At 40.1% G+C, this 21,218-nt stretch overlaps 4 protein-coding genes across 4 annotated transcripts; 2 read left to right on the forward strand and 2 right to left on the reverse strand.

The window, feature by feature from the left end:
* Nucleotides 1–557: 557 nt before the first annotated feature.
* On the forward strand, nucleotides 558–1,239 carry LOC122074406 (egg cell-secreted protein 1.2-like). Its single transcript, XM_042639227.1, has one exon. It carries the CDS (start codon nucleotides 796–798, stop codon nucleotides 1,237–1,239), a length of 444 nt encoding a protein of 147 aa, XP_042495161.1. The 5' UTR covers nucleotides 558–795.
* Nucleotides 1,240–2,740: 1,501 nt separating this feature from the next.
* Nucleotides 2,741–3,263, forward strand: LOC122074408 (egg cell-secreted protein 1.4-like). The gene is made up of 2 exons (XM_042639228.1): nucleotides 2,741–3,071; nucleotides 3,208–3,263. Exons 1-2 carry the CDS (start codon nucleotides 2,741–2,743, stop codon nucleotides 3,261–3,263), a joined length of 387 nt encoding a protein of 128 aa, XP_042495162.1.
* Nucleotides 3,264–3,295: 32 nt separating this feature from the next.
* On the reverse strand, nucleotides 3,296–4,646 carry LOC122074970 (fasciclin-like arabinogalactan protein 19). Its single transcript, XM_042639974.1, has one exon. The coding sequence runs from the start codon at nucleotides 4,564–4,566 to the stop codon at nucleotides 3,520–3,522; it is 1,047 nt and encodes a 348-aa protein (XP_042495908.1). The 5' UTR covers nucleotides 4,567–4,646; the 3' UTR covers nucleotides 3,296–3,519.
* A 1,617-nt stretch (nucleotides 4,647–6,263) lies between these two features.
* LOC122072628 (keratin, type I cytoskeletal 10-like) lies at nucleotides 6,264–7,411 on the reverse strand. The gene is made up of 2 exons (XM_042636997.1): nucleotides 6,868–7,411; nucleotides 6,264–6,778 (listed from the first exon to the last, which is right to left on the reverse strand). Exons 1-2 carry the CDS (start codon nucleotides 7,336–7,338, stop codon nucleotides 6,596–6,598), a joined length of 654 nt encoding a protein of 217 aa, XP_042492931.1. The 5' UTR covers nucleotides 7,339–7,411; the 3' UTR covers nucleotides 6,264–6,595.
* Nucleotides 7,412–21,218: the final 13,807 nt, after the last annotated feature.

Consider the following 21,218-nt stretch of genomic DNA (forward strand, 5'->3'; position numbering starts at 1 on the left):
AACCCAGTTCAACCCAGTCCAACCTGGCCTGGCCCAACCCAACACTTATTGCATCTGCCTTATCCGTCCCCTTGATTAGGACCAATCAGGATCAACTTGGCATAACCCTAACGGCCTAACTAAAAGAATTCAAGAGTGAGCTAGGGTTTTCAAAAGGCCGGCCCAAGCTGACCCTATTGTAGTCCTTGAGACAAACCTTTTGAGTAACCCAGTAACTTGTTTCGAAGCACAGAGATATGTTTGCCTTTTCTTCCCACCATTTTTCTGGGGAGAGCGGATCAGGTTCATTGGACCAGGTGTAAAGGCCAAACCTCATACTCGTATGTCTGATTCACACATATGGAATTCACCATAGGTATGATCCACACACTCTTCGTTGGTCACTCTGCCATTAAAGCTTCCCTTTGAATTTGTTTCATTGGTGGCATTCAAGGTTCAATAGTTTCCCCATTTCTTGCCAAGCGATGCTGAACCTGAACGCCCCACCATTGAACTTTAGAAGTATCCACAGTAACGGTCGCACCTTCTCCAAAACCTTTCAGCTCACTGTGTGGTAATGTGGTGAACCTAAAAGCCAAGTTGAAGCCTTGAATTGAAGCTTGACATCAGTGGGTGGGAGACGAAGTGGAAAGAATTCTCATAACAGTTTTGGAGTCTTATGGTCTCCTCCATTATTAGCCCAAATCACTACTCAGAAGTATGTCCTATATAAGAGCAACCTTTCCAATTGTTCAAGCACAAATCATACCAATCTCTAAAATCCTTTTCTCCTCAATCACTTGGAATTAAGATTCCATGGATCTCAACAATTTGGTTACCTTGTCACTCCTGATATCATGCTTCATTGGTGCAATTGGTACGGTGGATGGACGAGAACTGCCACCACTTAAGCCCGGACAAGACCTCGCAGTTCGGCTAGAAGGCGACGGCGGTGACGGAGGGGGTGGCATGGTGGAATGCTGGAATGCACTGCTAGAGCTACGATCATGCACTAACGAGATCATAGTCTTCTTCCTCGAGGGTGAAGCTTATCTTGGCCTCGACTGCTGCCGAGCCATTCGTGTCATTACTCGTCAGTGTTGGCCATCTATGCTTACCAATCTGGGTTTCACTGCCGAGGAGGGTGACATTCTCAAAGGCTACTGTGATTCGTCGTCTCCCTCTCCTACCCAATCCCCTGCTCAATCTCCCCTGTTTTCTGTTCCACCTCCTGCTGGTCTTATTGCTGTTGTTGGTTAAATTAAGAGAAGGGTTGTAGTGGGTGTTGAATAGAAGGACTTAAATAAAATTGTTTGGTTTATGATCAAGTCTTGTATTAATTGTCTTTATAATCCTCGTAAATTGTTAAGATTCAGGTTCACTGTTGGGTTTGTTTTAGCTGTTTAAATTTTAAAATGGTCTTTGTTTCTGTCTTCATGCCCAACAAGCAATTCATTCAGCTTATCTTAAGGCCAAGAGTAAGGGTGTCAATTTAGAACCGGAATTAAAATTTGAAACCTATACTGGCCGTTTGAATTGAATCGAATTTTGGTTTTGAAAATCGAAATTTCATTTGTTTGGTTCGGATGTGATTTTAGGCTAAGAATTCATCAGGTTGAACTGAACCAAACTAAATGAAATATAATTTGTATAAACCAAACCTAAATTATACTAAACCCTAAAAAGCTATATTTCTGTTTTCAATCATTGACTCTCCTCACTTCTCTTCTGCAGTCCTGAACTTTTGATCATTTTGAAGGGCTTAAGTGCTCAATTTTAATTGATCATCTAAGAAGTATTTTCAAGATATTTGATATTTAAAGTATTTAATGATGTCTTTGCAAGGCTTTGATGTAATTGACTTAAATGGATATTGGTGTGCTAAAAAAGTTAAAGGTACCAGATTTGACATTGTTGGATTGTTTATATGTGAGGTCATAATTTTTTTCCGTAACTTTCATTTTTTCAACAGGTTATTCCACTTCAACTGAATAAAAATTGAATGAAATCAAACACGAAGTCGAATAAGAACCAACTATAATTGAACAGGATGTGTTTAAGTTAAGGGTGTCAATTTATCGAACAAACAAATTCAATTCGTTTTTTTATGGAGTGAAAACTCATTTTGTACTATTTGTTTTCGGATTTAGACTAAAAAACAGATGGTTTAAACCAAACCAAATGAAATATAACCCATACAAAACCAAATCTAGACATACTAAACGCTGTTCTCAAATGCCTTTGTTGAGTTGTGGAATTACCTTCTATGGGTTTCCTTCTTATCATTATTTATTTTTATCCCACTTAATCAAATTTAAACCGAATTATCGAGACCATATACTAATTATATGAAACTGGATAAAACCAAAATCAAATCTTTTTAGTTCCGATTTGATGTTATGAAAACTATTTGGTTTGTATTAGATTTGGGTTTTTTACATAATATATCATAAATCAAACCTAAACTAAACCGAAAAATTGAAACTGAACCGTTTGGCCTCTTTGATTTCCTTGAACAATAGCTGAAAGAGAATGGGCATCTGGTTTTTGATCTTCGTCTTCCTTCTTTAGTGTTAAGACAACTTCAGTTACAGTATCGCTTCTTCTTCTTCTTCTTCTTCTTTATTAGCACTCCTTAACTCACCTCTGTACTGATCTATATATAAGCTAACACTACTCTTTTGCCTTCTTCAAGAATCATCTCTCCAATTTGATCATGGCAAGCTCTTCCAAACTTTTTCTTCTGATTCTTTTGGTGAGCATGGTCTCCTTTGTCTTGGCACGGCCTCTGAACTCGAAGGAAAGCGACTTAAGCCTTGCGATTCGCCTACAAAATGATGGCAACACGGTCTGTTGGGACTCGTTGGTGGAGCTCAGAGCATGCACAGGGGAAGTCATCCTTTTCTTCCTCAACGGGGAGACGTTTCTGGGGTCTGATTGTTGTCGTGCCATCCGATTCATTGAGCACCAATGCTGGCCTTCCATGCTTGGTTCTCTAGGTTTCACCCCAGAGGAATCCGACATTCTCCGAGGCTATTGCGATGCCGCCACCGGTGAAACCACCACTCCTCCACCGCCACCACCACCATCCGGTAGAAATTAATACTGATAGAAACGTAGAACTTTTCGCAGTTTCTTCTGTTTCCTCTGTCCTTGTGGTGGTCTGGGTTCTATTATCTCTGTTCTACGCTTTAATGAATTGAATTTGAGAAGCTATTTGTGTTATAGATAAAGGGTTCTTCCAGACTCCAGATTTCTTACCAGTTCTCTCCCAAAATGTTTAAAGGAAATATCAAAATTCAAATTAAGAAGATGCAGAGAAACAGAATCTACTATATTCAATTCTATACAGCAATTTGAATTTGAATTTGAAAAGCCACCATTTTCTTACCCGATTTCGAAAGGAAGGAAATCATATGGTGATTCTCAGTCTTGAAAATACTGCAAGTGAAATCACCAGAAGAAAAAGAAAATGGAACTTTCACCGGAAATTGACTCGGTCGATTTCCAAAAATGAAGCTGAGAGTCACCGGAAAAAGATCAAACACGAGCGTATAGTGAGGAAAAATTACTGCCACCCCTGTCTGAACCTGTCACAGCGTCCTTCTTATTCTGATATTCGTCGCTAACTTTCTTCCCGTGCCGTTTCTTGCGCCTGCGATGCTCATTGTGCTTCCCGTGCTTTCTGAATCTTGAAGTCACGCTCCCCGGCGCCGGAAAACTACCCGGCGTTGTCAAGTCCTGCATTGGCGGCAATTGTGAACTTGACGACGTTATCAAATCCTGCATCGTCGGCGAAGGTGAACTTGCCGACATTGTCAAATCTTGCATCGTCGGTGAGGGTGAACTTGACATCGTTTCCAAATCTTGGATACTTGGGGCCGGAGAACATGCCGGCGTTATTAAATCTTGGATCGTCGGAGATGGGACTGGACAGAAAAAGTCGCTGTCCAGAGTGGGAGAGGGGGACATTGCTGGACGAAGACTAATCGGATCGCCTGAGACGCTCGCCCCTGCCTGAAATCTGACATCAAGAATTCCATCGAGTCCATGTATGGTGATGCCGGGACCTACGTATAGGTTGGGAATTGAGATCTGAACGCCGTCGACGATCAGCGGGGCAGAGAGGTTGGTCTCTGTGGTGTGATTAATGGCGATAAAGAGAACGTGATTAGGGACCAGACTTCCGATGTAAGGCACCTGAGACATAGAGACAATCCCAAGATCTGAAATGCTAAGACGATGAGGGGATATGTGGAACCGTAAGTTCTGGATGTAATCTGAAGCCCGTGATTCCAGATCGAGATAGTAGAGCGATGAGTCCGTGGGAGCGAAGAATGTGAAGGAATCGCCGCCTTCGAGGAGCTCGTACTGAAGATCGGAGGTTTCGATTGCATTGGCGAAAAGATCATATCCCTTCAGTCGAAGTGCGTCAATGGCGGTCTCGAGTTCTTCTTCTGTGATTCCGGCGACAGCAACGACTGGGACTGAGAGAATGATAAAGAACAGAAGTGTCAACAGAACGGTTGACGGCGTCGATCTTCCGGCGAGGGCCCATAAAATCGATCCAAGACGACGTTCCTCCATGGCCAGAGAGAGAGAGAGAGAGAGTGTGTTTTGGCGGGAGTTTCTTGAATCTTGAAACGTGCTTTCTCAAGTAAGATTAAGCTTCCATTGAGAGAGGGGTTGAGGGGTAATTTTAAGCACTGGAGATGGAAAGACTCGCCAATAAAGAGGTGCGTATGAGAATCTCTACGGGTAGGAGTAGACTACTCTAATGAATTCAGGTTATCCCTGAAGCTGACCTTATTAACGACTCTATCCTACGTATTGATTCCCTTTGAGTATTATGCTCTACCAGAGTACCGGTTAGAGCGCAACCGGGCGGGTGGGTCGGATTCTGAGCACAACCCTAGTCCCCTTAGTTCAAACTTCATACCAAGCCCAGCTTGAGGTCGGCAGTCGGCTTGGGATAGCGTAAATCAGGCCATTCCCTAACAAGCTCAACCTTGTCCCTCCTTGGTTGACCCCAATTGGTCTGGTTGGCCATAATGAACCTGTCAGCCTATTTATCCTTGTAGGGCTATGTAAGATTAGGGGTAAGGGAGGGGTTGGGAGGCAAGGGCCGTGGTGGGAAAGATGAAGGTGGTGGAAGAGGGCGGCCGCTAGACATAGGTGGGGACGTCGTGGTGAGCTATTGAAGGTAAGGATGTGAATTTGAAATTAAAATCGTTTATCAAAATCGAATCAATCCATTTATATCAAAGCCGCAAAACCGTTTAGTAAATGGTTTGATTTTGATTTCAAGTTTAAGACCGATTAGTTAAATGGGTCAGGTCGGTTTTAATCATTTAATCCGTTGGTTTCAAACTGAATTGATACTATGAAAATTGAACTGTTTAAATTGTCAAAATCGATCAAATTATCCCGTATAACGATTAAAAATTTAGTTGTTTTAAGAAAACATAATGGTTTAATTTAGAGAAGAATTAAGGACCATAGAGGCTGTCTAACAGTCTATTCAATAATTTACTCCTATTATGTAGTTATGTAGTTAAATCATTGCTTGTTCAATGCCTCATTTAATTTAATACAATATTGAAGAGTTTATCAATAAACTCAAATTTTAGTAAACATGCGAATAAACTAGCAAACCAATTGCTAACCGTTTAGAAACCGTATGGAATAAACCACGATCAAAACCGTTTAAAACCGTGAAATCGACATCATTTAAACACCGTGGAATCGAAACCATTTACTAAACGATTGCGGTTTTAGAAAGTGCAACAGTTTAGTAAATGGTGCAGTTTTGGTTTTAACCAAATAAATATGAACCAAATAGCCACATTATATACACCGAAACCGAATCGATTAACACCCTAATTGAAGGGGATGAGATCAATTTTTTTGGAGGGTTTTTGAATTATCAGGGAAGTTTACTTTTCGAAAATCAGGAAAAAAGTTCAGAACAAAATTTTTTTTTGAATAAATATAAAGTAAGTACGGGAGAGTGATAATAATTGTCTCATAATAATAAAGAGTAGGAAACGTAGTGATATTTATATAGACAATATTGTAAAACTATTGAAAAAATGAATCATACCTACTCACATTTTTCTATGTATACACACGCAGGTGAGCACGAAAAAATTACGCATTACCATAGTGCTTGCACAAGTGGATTGAGTTCTCTTTGCCATAAACTTTTATTCTATTCCTATCAATGCATTTTATTTTCATCCAAAATACAGGCTCCATCCATGATAATATGACACACAATTACAGATTGGAACTTAAAATAGGAAAACTCTTGGATTATAAATAAATTTTCTAAGGTAGAAAGAAGAGAAAAAAAAAAAAGGAGAAAGCCACACTGATACCTGCCAAGCAAATAGAGAAATGCGCTCTATCTGCTTTAAGGTACACGTACATCTCACTCTAATATCCTATAATGGAGCCACCCGGCAATAGAGAAAGAAATTTTTAGCAAAAAAAAAACAAAGGCAATAGAGAAGGAAGCATTTTATCCAAAAAAAAAGAAGAGAGAGAGAGAAGGAAAATGAGAAAGATGGGGAAAGGAATCACAAGGGAATTAAATAGTAGAGAGATGCAATGCTTAGAAGAGATGGTGATGTTTCTTGCCGTGAGCCTCTCTTTCTTCCTCCTCGGCTTCTTTCTTCTCATGGTGCTCATGCAAGGCATATCCAGCGCCACCCACTGCACCAGCTCCTGCAATCTCCTCCTCGATCTTGTGCCTGTGAGCATGCTCAGGATCTTTCTGAGACTTGTGCCTCTCGTGCTGACAACAAAGTTGGTACCTCTAATTAGTTTTCAAACTTAATTATGACCAAAACAAACCAATCCCTATTGTGTATATAAACTACTTACCTCAGCAAAAACACCAGATGCTGCAGCACCTAGCTCACCTAGGTGTTCCATGCGCTTGTCGTGCTTCTCCTCCCTGTCATAATCCTGAGTGTTGGAGGAGACACGGCCCATGCCATCTCCTCCATAACTGGCCTGAGAGACACGGCCCCTGCCATCACCTCCATAAGTGGCTCCCATACCATCACCACTTCCATAATTGGCCTGAGAGCCTCCATAAGTGGCTCCCATGCCATCACCACCTCCATAATTGGCCTGAGAGCCTCCATAAGTGCCTCCCATGCCATCACCACCTCCATAAGGGGCTTGAGAGACACGACCCATGCCCATGCCATCACCTCCATAAGTGCCTTGAGAGGCACGGCCCATGTCACCCTCATAAGTGACTCCCAAGCCCTGAGAATACATAGCTTCCTCCGTGGGTTTCCCCTCCTTGTGGTGGTGGAAGAGGTGGTGGTGTTGCTCCGAAGACATGTTCGTGAGATTAGAAAGAGAAAAGCTAGAAATTAATCACAAACTATGATCACTTGGGTACTATATGGTAAAAAAGTTGTGGGTTTGATATCGTTGAGGGAGACAATAGAAGGCCCTATTTATAAGGTTTCAGAAGGGAAAGAGAGTGCACCTGGTCCTGATTTTGCGATGGGTGGCCACGATTCGTGGGAGAGATTGACCATACCTCAACAAGAGGAGTTTGGATCACCTACCCGTACATGTACATGTATGTTTAGGTGATGACATCTATTCTAAATAGCCCTCCACTGAGTCCGGATCAGCTCCCGATATTTGTGGAAGCAAAGGATATATGTGGTCAGGAAATTGTATGTGAAGTCTCCATGTATGGATTACTAATCAGGACTTTCTCTATGCACTCTTAATAGCAATAGATGGGACAAGTGTCATCACCTAACCGTATATATTACGTATGTGTACAAGCAGGTAATCCGTTCTCCAAAAAGAGATCACTTGAAAGAACATTGATGGGTGTGGTATGGGCACTTTGCAATATAAGCCATTGAATGAACTTGAACGAAATTAACATTATATGGATTAGAGGAGTTAAAAGGCAAATTAATTAAGGGATAAGTAACTCCATTTAATTGGAAAAGAAAACCTTAGACGAGTTGCAAATACCTTTGCTTTTCCCATATATAATCCAAAAGTATATGGGTTGGTTTGATATTGGACATAATGGTTGCAAATACATGGTGTTCACCTTGATTGATAATAGTGGGTGTATGGAGGGGGATATATATATATATATATATATAAAGGTAATGAAAAAAGGGTGCTCTATGATAGTGATGATAACCTCTCAGTCAAAGCTCTCTCATACGACAAGTAACACTTCTATAGAATCAATAAGCAATAGTAAGGCATGTCGATTTGAGCCCACAGTCAGCCAACTCAAGCAGTGATGGGATAAGGGCTTTCTTCCGCTAGGTTGGATGGATAATAGAGGGAGTTGGGTTTGCCTACATACATACAAGTTATAGGCTATAGGCTATAGGCTATAAATATATATATATATATATATCAATTTATTGTAAATAAACTAAAAAAGGTGAAGGAGGGGTAGAATATGCAGAGTGGGCTGAATTAAGGTATTCAATAATGAATGGAATTTAACTGTTACCTAGGTTGCAGCAACTGTGACAGTCCGAGAAATGAAATTTAAAAGGGTATTTTAAAAAATACTATAACTTAGGAAGATATTTATAAACCTTAAGAGGGAAGTGAATTATTCCTTTTTTTTTTTTTTTTTTTATTTTTTTAACTGTCAACAGCATGACCGCAGCTCAGTTAACAGCTAAATTTTTTCCCTCAAGGACATACCCCTTGACAGCCTAAACAGCCCCAAAACCAACAAGAGAAACCCAGTACCATTACACCAGTTGAAATGAAATCAAAAGATAAATCAAGGGAGCTGGGAACACACATTTTGGAGACCGATGTTGCAACAAGAAACTCATTTTTCTTATTCCTTTCTTTTGAATTTCATGTTGTTGTATAAGTTCCAAATATCAAGCTTGATGTCATGAACAATGATAGGTCTTGTCCTCATCTTTTTCTAAATTTCTTAAAAAAAATTCCGCCCAAATGTGATATATAGTAATCATATGGCAAGCCTCTCTCAGGACATGGTGAAATCGGATGGCAGTGAAGTGCGAGGCAAGGATTCTGCAATCGGATATAATATTTTGGATGCGCCAAGGTCCAATAGCAGAACATCCTTGAGAGTTTTAATAATCTGAAGGTTGTCACCCTCAATAATGATGAACGCCAAGTTGAGCGAGATTGCTGTAAGGTGAATGTTAAGTTTGTCTCGAATTCTTGACCCATTTTGAATATTGACCCGATTCGACATATTTTGATGGTGACTCGAATAGAAAATTTTCTGAGATCCGTGATGGAAGCAGAGGGGTTGCCCAAGCCCGGAGCCCATCACTGATCTCGTATGGGGGTGCGGGGGCGTAGCCCCAGCGGTATGGTTAGACCGGATCGACCGTGATTTGATGGGTCAACCCGCGATTTGGAGTATATATAATGTACTGTTGCTTGTTAAGAAAGTCATTGTATTTTGGGGTTTTTCGAGCTAGGGTTTCAGGGCAAGTTTTTCCTCGCCGCTGCTAGGGTGTAATTTCTCTTCTGCATAGTGAATCATCTTTTTCTTCGTCCGAGGACGTAGCACACCACCCTGATGTGTAAACTTCGTTAAATCTCTGTGTCGTACTGATCTATTATCTCTTTATTATTTGTGTTTCTTGGAATTTGATCTTACAGAGAGCCTGTTTGATCGCCAGGGCTTCAGCAATAACAGCATAAGAGGATCCAATTCCTTCTGAAAAACAAGCAAGAAACCATCCATTGTGGTCCCTATAAATTCCCCCGATGCCCATGGGACGAGGGTTACCTTTGCTGGCTACATCAACATTGATTTTAAAGAACCCCTGTGGAGGAGGATTCCAAGAGACAAGAGATAGAACATCTATGGGGAGTCAGATAGGGACAGTAGAGAAGAAGTCCTTCGCTTCACGAATAGCTTTAAAGGCAATGGAGGTTGGGTGAAAATGTTGTCTACCAAAGATCCAATCCCAATAAGCTGACCATATATTCCACAAAAGAAAGCATAGAAGAGAAGTTTTAAGTAGGGTGCGGTTTATGGGTTTGTAGAGGGATATAGTGTCAATGATTATATCAGCAATTGAGGTTTGATGGTTTAGTGGGAGAAGACCCACTTGCTGCCATATAGGGGTGATAACAGGGTATTGGATGAAATGCTCTTGGTTCTGTTGATAACAAAGTGGACACAGGGGATTAAGAGAGAAACCTCTTTGGTTCAGCAGATTGGGGAGGGGAAGCTTTCATCTCCTCTGGAAGATTTCATTGGATGTCATAGGAGAAATTTTAAAAAATTAAATTACGTAAATTTTATTATTAAATTAAATTTAAAAGAAAAATAAAAATAAAAACACTGTATCTGGTGCACTCATCATTCATCCCCAACACATATCAGCTCGAGAGTGGGGGTTATTTTCAACCATTCATAAATAGGGGTAGAAATTGATGCCCTACGTTTCCTTCACTCGTGGCATGAAGGGAAACTTTGTCCTCCACTATGCCAAAGCTAAGAGTGATGTTCCCAGGTTGACACTGAGAGGGGGGGTGAATCAGTGGTTTCAAAAATTTCCTTAATTGCAACCCAACAATAACTTCCAATTTTCAAGTTCTAGATTGGCCGGGGCAATCCCGTAATTACCAATCACGCAAACAACGACACGTCCACCTCACACCACAATGTGGCTGAGTCTACCAGACAGTGTCCCACCACTCTGCACAACACGCACTTCAAATATATGTAGAAAAATAAATGCGAGACAATAACACCAGATATACGTGGTTCAGCTAAAGTGCCTACTCCACGGAGGAATACCCATATAGGGTTTCGTATTTCCCCAATACTCAACTTTTTAACCGCTACAACGGTCCAGGAACTTATCCCTGCTTCAATCTGAGATGCAACTCAGACAAGGGCAACAACCCCACACCCTAGACAAGCCCCAACTTGCTAGGTTCACAATTTTAAATCAATAAAATAAAATCCCAACCCAATACACCATTGATCTAGAGTTTCTCAACAATAAACACTCTAGAATATAAAAATAGGGATTTCAGATACGGGTTACCTCAGCCTGTGTAAACCCCTTTGATGATTGCTTGCTTGACATATAGAAGAACATGCTCAAACCATCAACATAGCAGCAAAGCAATAACCTTTCATTCTTGTTTACCATCAAGTCTCCATTGCACGCTTAATAAAGACAAAGTGTGATAGCCATCGAACTTACTTCTCCCTTCTTTCTCTATTTCTCTCTAGAACGGCTGCCAAGAGTTTTCTGTTTTGGTTTTTCAGCTCTTACCGAGACTTACGACCCCTTCAATCTCATATAATATTCAAAAATCAACCGACTTGAGGTTACCGTATAAAAATAGAGGTTGAAAACCGTAAGACTTTTTGATAGCAACAGTCCAGCATTAATGAGGAATCCTCATCTTTTGAAACTTTCTTTCTATTTCAGATTCTGCTAATCTGTTGAGTAGCGGCAGCTCACGCACAGGAAGCAAACATCCCACTTCAATAATTACTTTCTAGCTGTCCAATGAAAAACTGAAACATATCATCAAGGAATCCTCTTTAAAATCAGATTGTATAACCTCCTTGTTGAACCAATAACACCACAGCAATAAGCGTAGGAGATGTACGCCTGTGTGAAAGGAGTTCTACTCCTATTGGACTACTAACAGCGTTTCCCTATCAATTTTACAACCTCTAGCCGGAATTACATTTCAATAATAGAGTCATGATTGAACTCTATTTGCTGAACCTTTTTGTATATCATATAATAATGCCATATATAGGGCTGTTGTCCACGTGTACAAGAGCCCAATTCCATCAAAACATAAGAACTCATAATCCTGTCCACGTACTAGAACTTCTTACAATTGCTGAAATTATTTTAACTCTATAGTGCTTAATGACATCATTGTTCATAAGCTGTTGAAGTCTTAACTCCACAATGCTTGAATAAACTTGAAACCTCATAATGTGGCTGAACCATATTATTGAACCATGAACTATTTAGTGAGTTCTCAACTAGGCCGAACTAGTCTACCATTTTCCTAGTTGCTCTTAGTTGCCAACAATGACAACATATGATCCAGTTTCCCAACAATCTCCCCCTTTGGAATTGTTGGCTATATACTTCTCTCCCCCTTTGACAACAAGTTACAAAGAGTGACGTTGCTCCCCCTATATAGAAGCTCCCCCTGCATAGACTCACCTATAGGAGTGCCCACCGCATCTTCCTATCCTATAGGAATGTGATGTCTCTATGCTTACTCAGCTACTCCCCCTGCATACATACCATCTACTGTGCTCGTGGAGTGACAACGCCAAGTTTGTTTCTAAGGGCTTCAAAATTTTCTTTGGGAAGTGCTTTCGTGAAAATATCTGCCACTTGCTCAGATGTAGGAACAAAATCCAATCTCACCTCATTTACTTTGACCTTCTCCTTCAGGAAGTGATATCGGATGTCAATATGCTTTGTCCTCGAATGCTGCACTGGATTCTTTGAAATATTAATGGCACTCATATTATCACACTTAATAGACACTGGTTCATCATTATGAATTCCAAAGTCCGTTACTTGTCTTTGCATCCAAATCACCTGTGTACAACTAGTTGCAGCGGCAATGTATTCAGCCTCGGCTGTAGATAAAGAAACAGATTCTTGTTTCTTGCTATGCCATGCCACTAGACTCTGCCCTAAAAAGAACGCACCACCACTCGTGCTCTTCCTATCATCTAGGCTGCCAGCCCAATCCGCATCTGAAAATGCTGTGAGTGTGAAACTTTTAATCTTGGGATACCATAAACCATACTCCATCGTACCTCTAAGATATCTAAAAATCCTTTTGACTGCCACTAGATGAGTCTCTTTTGGACTAGCTTGAAATCGAGCAACCAAACACACTGCTTGTAGGATATCAGGTCTTGATGCGGTCAAGTATAGCAAGCTTCCAATCATTGACCTGTAGAGAGTCTGATCTATACTAACTGACTCATCACTCGAACTCAACCTGCAACCTACTACCATAGGAGTACTTACTGGTTTGCTGTCTTCCATCATAAATTTCTTCAATATCTCCTTGATGTACTTTGCTTGTGATATGAAGATACCATTCTGTTGTTGGTTCACTTGCAAACCCAAAAAGTATGATAACTCCCCCAACATAGACATCTCGAACTCTGCCGTCATCCGCTCTGCAAACTGTCTACACACCTCATCATTTTGCCCTCCAAAGATGATATCATCTACATAGACCACCACTACCAGTTGACTTTTGTTCTCTGTCATAACATATAGGTTGCTATCAACAATGCCCTTCCGAAGCCCCAACTGATGGAAGTAGGTGTCTAGTCTAGAGTACCAAGCCCTTGGAGCTTGTTTCAAGCCATAGAGAGCTTTTTTCAATCTACAGACCATGTTTGGATCATCTCCAATTTGAAAACCATCTGGTTGCTCAATGTACACTTCTTCTTCAAGATTACCGTTTAAGAACGCAGACTTGACATCCATCTGATAAACCTTGAAGCCTTTATAAACTGCAAATGCTAAGAACATCCGTATAGATTCCAATCTTGCAACCGGCGCAAATGTTTCATCAAAGTCTATCCCCTCTACCTGAGCATAGCCTTTGCACACTAGTCTGGCTTTATTTCTAACCACCTGACCATCTTCATTCAACTTGTTTCTAAAAACCCACTTGGTTCCAATGATGTTTTTATTGGCTGGTCTAGGAACTAACTCCCACGTGTTGTTCTTCTCTATCTGATCCAACTCTTCATTCATTGCCTTCACCCAGTTCTCATCTCTAGTTGCTTCCCCAACAGACTTGGGTTCAATTTGAGAAAGTAATGAATATGTAGCAGATTTCATCTTTCTTGTTTGCATTCCTGCTTTAGGATCTCCAATGACTTGATGTGGGGGATGCACTTTTTGCCACTTTTCAAAACTGGGTCCTCCATCTCTCTCTGTCACTGTGTCAGTCTCATGAACATCTATATCCTCATCATCAGTAGGATTTTGAACTTCCACAACTTCATCTTCTACAGTTGCATCATCATAAAAGTCCTTAGGAGTCTGCTCTGTTGGTTCTATCTGTTTATAATGGGGTACATGTTCATCAATTCTTACATCTGAACTCTCTACCACTTTTCCCAATCTTTTATTATAGCATCTGTAGGCCTTACTCTTTGAAGAATACCCCAAGAAAATCCCTTCATCTGCTCTGTCATCGAATTTTCCTAGGTTGTCCTCCTTCCTTTTGATGAAGCATCTGGAACCAAATATCCTAAGATATTTAACAGTGGCTCTCCTTCCATACCATAGCTCGTATGGTGTCTTGGATTCATTTGGTCTAAAGAAGCACCTGTTCTGGATGTGCACTGCAGAATATATTGCTTCTCTCCAAAACCTCCTAGCAACATTATTTTCAATCAAAATTGTCCTTGCCATCTCTTGAACGGTCCTGTTCTTTCTTTCCACAACCCCATTTTGTTGGGGGGTACGGGCTGCAGAATGTTGAATCCTAATCCCATGCTCATGACAGAAGTTAGAAAATAAGTTCCAAGTAAACTCCTTCCCTTGATCAGATCTCAGGCACTTAATTGTCCTACCAGTTTCATTCTCTACCCTCTTCTTGAAGATCTTGAAACAATCTAAGGCTTCAGTCTTGTCTTTAAGGAACATAACACAAGTCATCCTGGAGTACTCATCTATGAATAGGATAAAGTACCTCTCTCCACCAATTGCCTCTGTTCTCATGGGTCCACAAAGATCTGTATGAATCAAGTCCAATAGTTTGCTTGAATAATGCTCCTTTGACTTGTATGTGGCCCTAGTCTGTTTTCCCTTTTGACATGGTGCACAAATATGATTTGTTGGAGACTTGATCTTTGGAAGATCTCTGACTGCCTTCTTTTTGCTCAATTTAGCTAAGTTTTTGAAGCTGATATGCCCAATCCTTCTATGCCATAACCAACATTCATCTTCCTGTCCCATCATGCATCTATCTTCATTTGCTTCTAACAGAGTGTATAAGTTGCCTGTAGTTCTTGTCCCTTGTGCCACAGTCTTTCCATTTTTTATTTTCTTGATCACACAGCCTTCCTTGGTGAACAAAACCTCATTACCATTGTCACAAATTTGACTCACACTGAGCAAGTTGTGCATCAGACCGCTAACATATAGGACATTGTTTGACTTGATCTTTCCTCTGTCCAACTTAACAATGCCTCTGCCTTCTATCTTTGCACCATCATTGTTTCCAAACTTGACAGATCCACTCTCAGTTGAATCCAGGCTCATAAACTTTCCTTTATCACCTGTCATGTGAGTGGAGCATCCACTGTCCAGAATCCATGGTGACGGCTTGCTGTGAGCTTTGAAGGCTGTTTGAACAATTAATGACTTGCTTCCTGCTTTCTTCTTCTTCTCAACCCATACTACCTTATTTGCCACAGTAATAGGTTCTCTTTGTCTCTGACCTTGTTTCCATGAAGAATTGTCATTTTGCCTTCTTTTCTCCTGCCTCTGGTGGGGAAGTATGGTCTTGCAATTTTTGGCAATGTGTCCCATCTTGTGACACCTATAACATTCTATACTTTCCTCCGACAATGGAGCAAACCTGTTCTTGCTAGTCAGTGTTGTAGGCTTGGTCTGTCTTTTACAATCTGCCACCCTGTGTCCATAATAGTTACACCCAAAACAGTAACCTTTAAAGCTCTGTCTCTGCCAAGAACCTCTGTGTCTCTGATAGTCAACTGAAGTAAATCCATCATTGTAAAACATTCGTGGGCCCCTCTGTTTCTCCTTGACAAACCTCATTGGAATTTCTGCAGTTCCTTTGCCTTTAGTCTCCACTACTTCAGAAGATCCATGTGCCACATATCCAAGGCCAGTCTTCATATGTATAGGTCTTTGAAAACTCAAAATCTTATCTAACACATTTTCATTTCCTTTGCTTGATGATGGAGTATCTGCTTCAACTGATTGAATCATAATTTCTTTACCCTTGGATTTTAAGATAGTAATTGAAGGAGATGGTGTAGTTTCTTCTTGTAAATTCATCTTCTGTATCTCTTCCAACTCAGTCTTCAATATCTCCAATTTCTCTTCAAGGATAGTGCACTCTTCTGCCTTGGATGATAGATTGACACTCAGCTCATCATTGATCTTAGCCATATCTTCAATTGTAATATTTAACTGACTAATCTGGTTCTCCTTTTCAACCAGCTGAATTTCTAGATCTTTCATTTTCTTCCTCTCTTCCTTGAGATCAGTTAAAGCAGAATGCAAATTTGCTATTAAGTCATACTGAGCTTCTTGTTCTTCCTCTTCCTCAGACTCTTCAGTAGTCTGATGTTGCACTCTATCACCAAGTGCCATAAATAGTGTCTCAGTTGACTCATCATCTGACTCATTATAGTCCTCTGATGACTCCTCTGAAGAAGACTTGCACTTCTTTGATATTAAGCTTTTCTTCTTGAAGTTTCTTCTTTTAGGAATAAACTTCTTCTTTTCCTTTTTGAACTTGCTTTCTTGAGCATCTTCATCGTCAAAGTCACTCAATTTATCATTCTTTGGACACTTGGAAGCGAAGTGCCCTATTCCATCACAATTGAAACACTTCAAAGGAAGTTTTCCTTTGTATTTACCTCTACCTTTCTTGAGTTTCCTAGCCAAGTAAGCTATTAACTCATCATCGGAGTCTTTTTGTTCACTATCTTCATTGATTTTCAATTTCTTCAAAGCTTTGAAGGCAGCTTCCTTTTCTATGGGCTTGGGCTTGACCATCCTCATCTCATAAGCAATCAGAGTTCCATGTAGTTCATCTAATCTCATTGTGTTCAAGTCTTTAGATTCTTCAATGGCAGACACCTTAGGGTTGTACAAGTCAGGTAAGGATCTCAATATTTTCTTCACCACCACTGCATCCTTTACCTCTTCTCCTAACCCTCTAATAGAATTGATGATTTCGTTTACCTTGCTCATAAACTGATCAATGGTCTCTCCCTCAGACATTTTCAGACTTTCGAATAAGTTCCTATGGTGTTGTAGCTTCGCCTCTTTGATTTTATCATCTCCTTCATGAACACTCTTTAACTTATCCCATATGTCCTTTGATGTTGTGAAACCGATCACTTTTGCAAACTCATTGCTCACTAGGGAGCCTAGAAGTGCATTCACTGCTTTAGCATCGTCTTCACACTTCTTCATCTCTGTTTTATCTGTGATGTCTGTAGTGGGGGGGTTGTAACCATTCTTCACTGCTAACCAAACTCCATAACCTTGAGACTTTAGGTAAGCCTCCATCCTGATTTTCCAGAAGTTATAATTCGACCCATCAAAGAAAGGAATCTTTCCATGCATACGATTATCGTCATTGGATGCCATCTATATCTTCTCAGTATTCAGACCCGAAACTATTAAGCTTCCTCCTTAGGGAACCTGGCTCTGATACCACTTGATGTTCCCAGGTTGACACTGAGAGGGGGGGTGAATCAGTGGTTTCAAAAATTTCCTTAATTGCAACCCAACAATAACTTCCAATTTTCAAGTTCTAGATTGGCCGGGGCAATCCCGTAATTACCAATCACGCAAACAACGACACGTCCACCTCACACCACAATGTGGCTGAGTCTACCAGACAGTGTCCCACCACTCTGCACAACACGCACTTCAAATATATGTAGAAAAATAAATGCGAGACAATAACACCAGATATACGTGGTTCAGCTAAAGTGCCTACTCCACGGAGGAATACCCATATAGGGTTTCGTATTTCCCCAATACTCAACTTTTTAACCGCTACAACGGTCCAGGAACTTATCCCTGCTTCAATCTGAGATGCAACTCAGACAAGGCCAACAACCCCACACCCTAGACAAGCCCCAACTTGCTAGGTTCACAATTTTAAATCAATAAAATAAAATCCCAACCCAATACACCATTGATCTAGAGTTTCTCAACAATAAACACTCTAGAATATAAAAATAGGGATTTCAGATACGGGTTACCTCAGCCTGTGTAAACCCCGTTGATGATTGCTTGCTTGACATATAGAAGAACATGCTCAAACCATCAACATCTCAACCTTTTGGATCTCTCTCTCAAGGTTGCTTCTCTTCCTCTCTCTCTTTCTCTTTCTCGGTTCTGCTTCTTGTTTTTCTTGGCTGCCTTCAATTTTTCTTTTAACGAATCTGCAGCCCAGAATCTTTTTAAGGAAAAGCTACAAAACTCCCTCTTATACTCGGTCTCGACTTATCGGACTCTTTTCTTGATTCCGTAACGTCACACGCAAAGGAAACCTGTTATATCAAAATTCAATTTCAAAAGAACAGTTTCACTTCTATTCCATCTCGGACTCTGGCCTGCAAAACACTTGAATGCCTGCAAAACACTTAATGCAATGCCCTGCTGTCATCTATCTTTGAGAAAAATAGCAATTCTGTTGTATAGGAGGGTCCCACCTTCTTTTTAGTTTTTTTTTCTTTCTTTTGGACGGAGTGACCCTTTAAGTCTTCTTGGGCATTAATTGCTCACTTACATGAGAAACTCATATCAGAATATAATATCTATTTTAACTTAAAAACATGTTGAGCTGGTCCCACCATTAGTAGTTTGAAATTGAACCAATCCAAGGGGTTCCATTTTGAAATTGAACCAATAAAATTGGACCAATCTAATTCAATTGAATTAGACCAATGAACTTGAACCGATCTAATTAAATTAAATTAGACCAAGGAATTGATTGCGGTCCCTTCAATATGACTCCATCACAATACGATTGCCAACAATGACAACAATTGATTCGATTTCCCAACACATTTAAAAACTTTTCTTTTGCAGGCTTTAGATTGGGTCTAAAATTATGAAAAAACAGAAAAAACAAAAAAGTTTGTGTTGACCATGTTATGTGTTCCCCGGAGGAACGTGAGAATGATTCTCCTTACGGGTCCGATCTAATGGATAGAATTCACCCAAAAACAAATTCTGAAATAGATTCTATCTGTGTGGATCAGATTGTACGAGAATCTGATCCATAGTCTTGGATTTCAACATATGGGAATCACTTTAGCGCATGAGATCACATCCCAGGTATAGTGTGAGACGAGCTAATTGTCATATTTTGGCTTGGTTTGCAGATAAAATAGGGTAATTAATTGAATTTTTTTTTGCCTTTTTTAGGGTAGGAATAGGGTAATAGAGCATATAATTAAAGGAAGATGTCATCCAAGAAGAACGTAGTTGGCGCCGACAATGAATAGAAAATTCAGAAACTCTTGGCTTGCTATCCAAGTTATGAATTATATAAGAAGGGTTAAGGTGCAAGTGTTGAAGTCCTATATGTCTAAAATATTTATACTTGGGGAAGACGGATGTTAGGTTAAGACCAACATCTCAAAATTAAGTGATTCATGAATTCTCAACTTTTCTTGGGACCTAAGTATGAAAAAGTAATAAAAATAAATAAAAGAAGATGCCATTATTGCCCCAGTAAAATTGGCTTTATTGAGCGTTCACTAGTATGAATTAACTATGTATCAAGAACTTGAAAATCAAATCAATCATATAACCTCGTTTTTGATGTAGACTCTTAATAATCTTCGACTTGTGAGCCCGGGATAATGGGCCTCTCCGATTTACATGAATTGGACCCATCTAATATATATTGAGCAATCAACTATTCATCTCTAGATGGGCTTTCAAATAACCTTAGCCAATAGTGATGGAAATAGCCATTGTTGATCCACCTATCCCAAGGTCATGTTTCCATATCTCTATTAAAATGGGAGAGGGTTATTAAAAGGCAGCATAACCCCTTCGTCAGTGCTTGGGTCAATAGGAATGCATGAGAAAACATCAACAAGGTGAGATTTTAATCATTCATGAGAGGGACGATTGTCATTTTGTCTCCCTTTATATCTGGTTGCAGGAGCCATCCTGCCTTGTTGTGGTTGACAATGGGTATCCAAGCCTTGGACTGACTAGTCCCGTGGGTCTATATTAAACCCACAGTCACATGGATCAAGTCAAACACTCATACCTGATCCCACAATCACATGGATCGACTCCTACTAGGGTATCGTAGTAGTGAAAAGCACTAAACACCCTCTATGAGTGGCCCCAAGTAGGTGAGAGGAATTGAACTCAGAACCATATGCTTCATAAGGCAAAGGTCCCTTGCCAAATCAGCAATCCCCTTAGGGTTAACTGTTTGTTACTTAGATGGTTACAATTTAAGAATTTGCATGTAGGCTCACCTGAATGTACATATGAAGATGTAACATATGTCCTTTTTGCTTTCATCTATCTCTTCACCCTTGTAATGGGAGAAAGTGACAAAAGTTAATTACTCACATGTAATTCCATATGAATGGATTGGATCGATATCAGGGATTGGTCTCAAATACATCTCCCCTAAAAGGAATTATTATTATTATTATTATTTTTTAAGGCACTGAAAGGGATTATGGAAGACAAGTAAAAAAAAGATGGAAACAAGTCAAACACCACCTACTAAGGGTCTAATAAGGCAACTTGTCTGATTGCCGAAGTCCTCTATCCGTCCCTTCAGCAAAAACATATTCTTATACCAAAAAAAAAAAACATATTCTATACCAAATTAGTTGATAACCTTACACATCCAAAGACCATAAAAAATAGGAAAAAATTTGACTGTTACCGGGTTGCAACCAAATAGCTACCAAAGAAATAAAATAATTCACTTCCCCATAGGGATCACAAATACCCTCTTAGATTATAGTATTTTTTAAAATACCATTTGAGATTTTATTTATGGCTGCCACAGGGGTTGCAACTACTTGACTACAAACCGGACAGTAGCTAAATTTTGTCCACATAAATAAGCCAGATTTCAGTTACTATTTAATAATATTGCTAGCACAATCTCTTCTCCCTCACTCAGTCCAAACCTTCCTGAGATGCATAACGAATTCATAAATCTTCTGAGGCTCAGGAAACGATTTGGACACACTCTCCTTCTCCATGCACCTCTTGGCCCAAGAAATCACCTTTGGACAAGCAGCTTCAATGCTGAATCTCCCACAACTCTCATAGCCAGGGAACCAGCAGTAGAGGGGGATAAGGCTCACATCCACAAACCCAATGGTCTCACCCCCAAAGAAAGGCTTGTCACCAAGCTCCTCTTCCAACAATTTCAAGCATTCCATAAAACCCTTCTTCGCTGCCTCTTGCTCTTCTCCT

Source organism: Macadamia integrifolia, chromosome 3 (genome assembly GCF_013358625.1).
Source record: "Macadamia integrifolia cultivar HAES 741 chromosome 3, SCU_Mint_v3, whole genome shotgun sequence".
In the NCBI taxonomy this organism is placed as follows: Eukaryota; Viridiplantae; Streptophyta; class Magnoliopsida; order Proteales; family Proteaceae; genus Macadamia; species Macadamia integrifolia.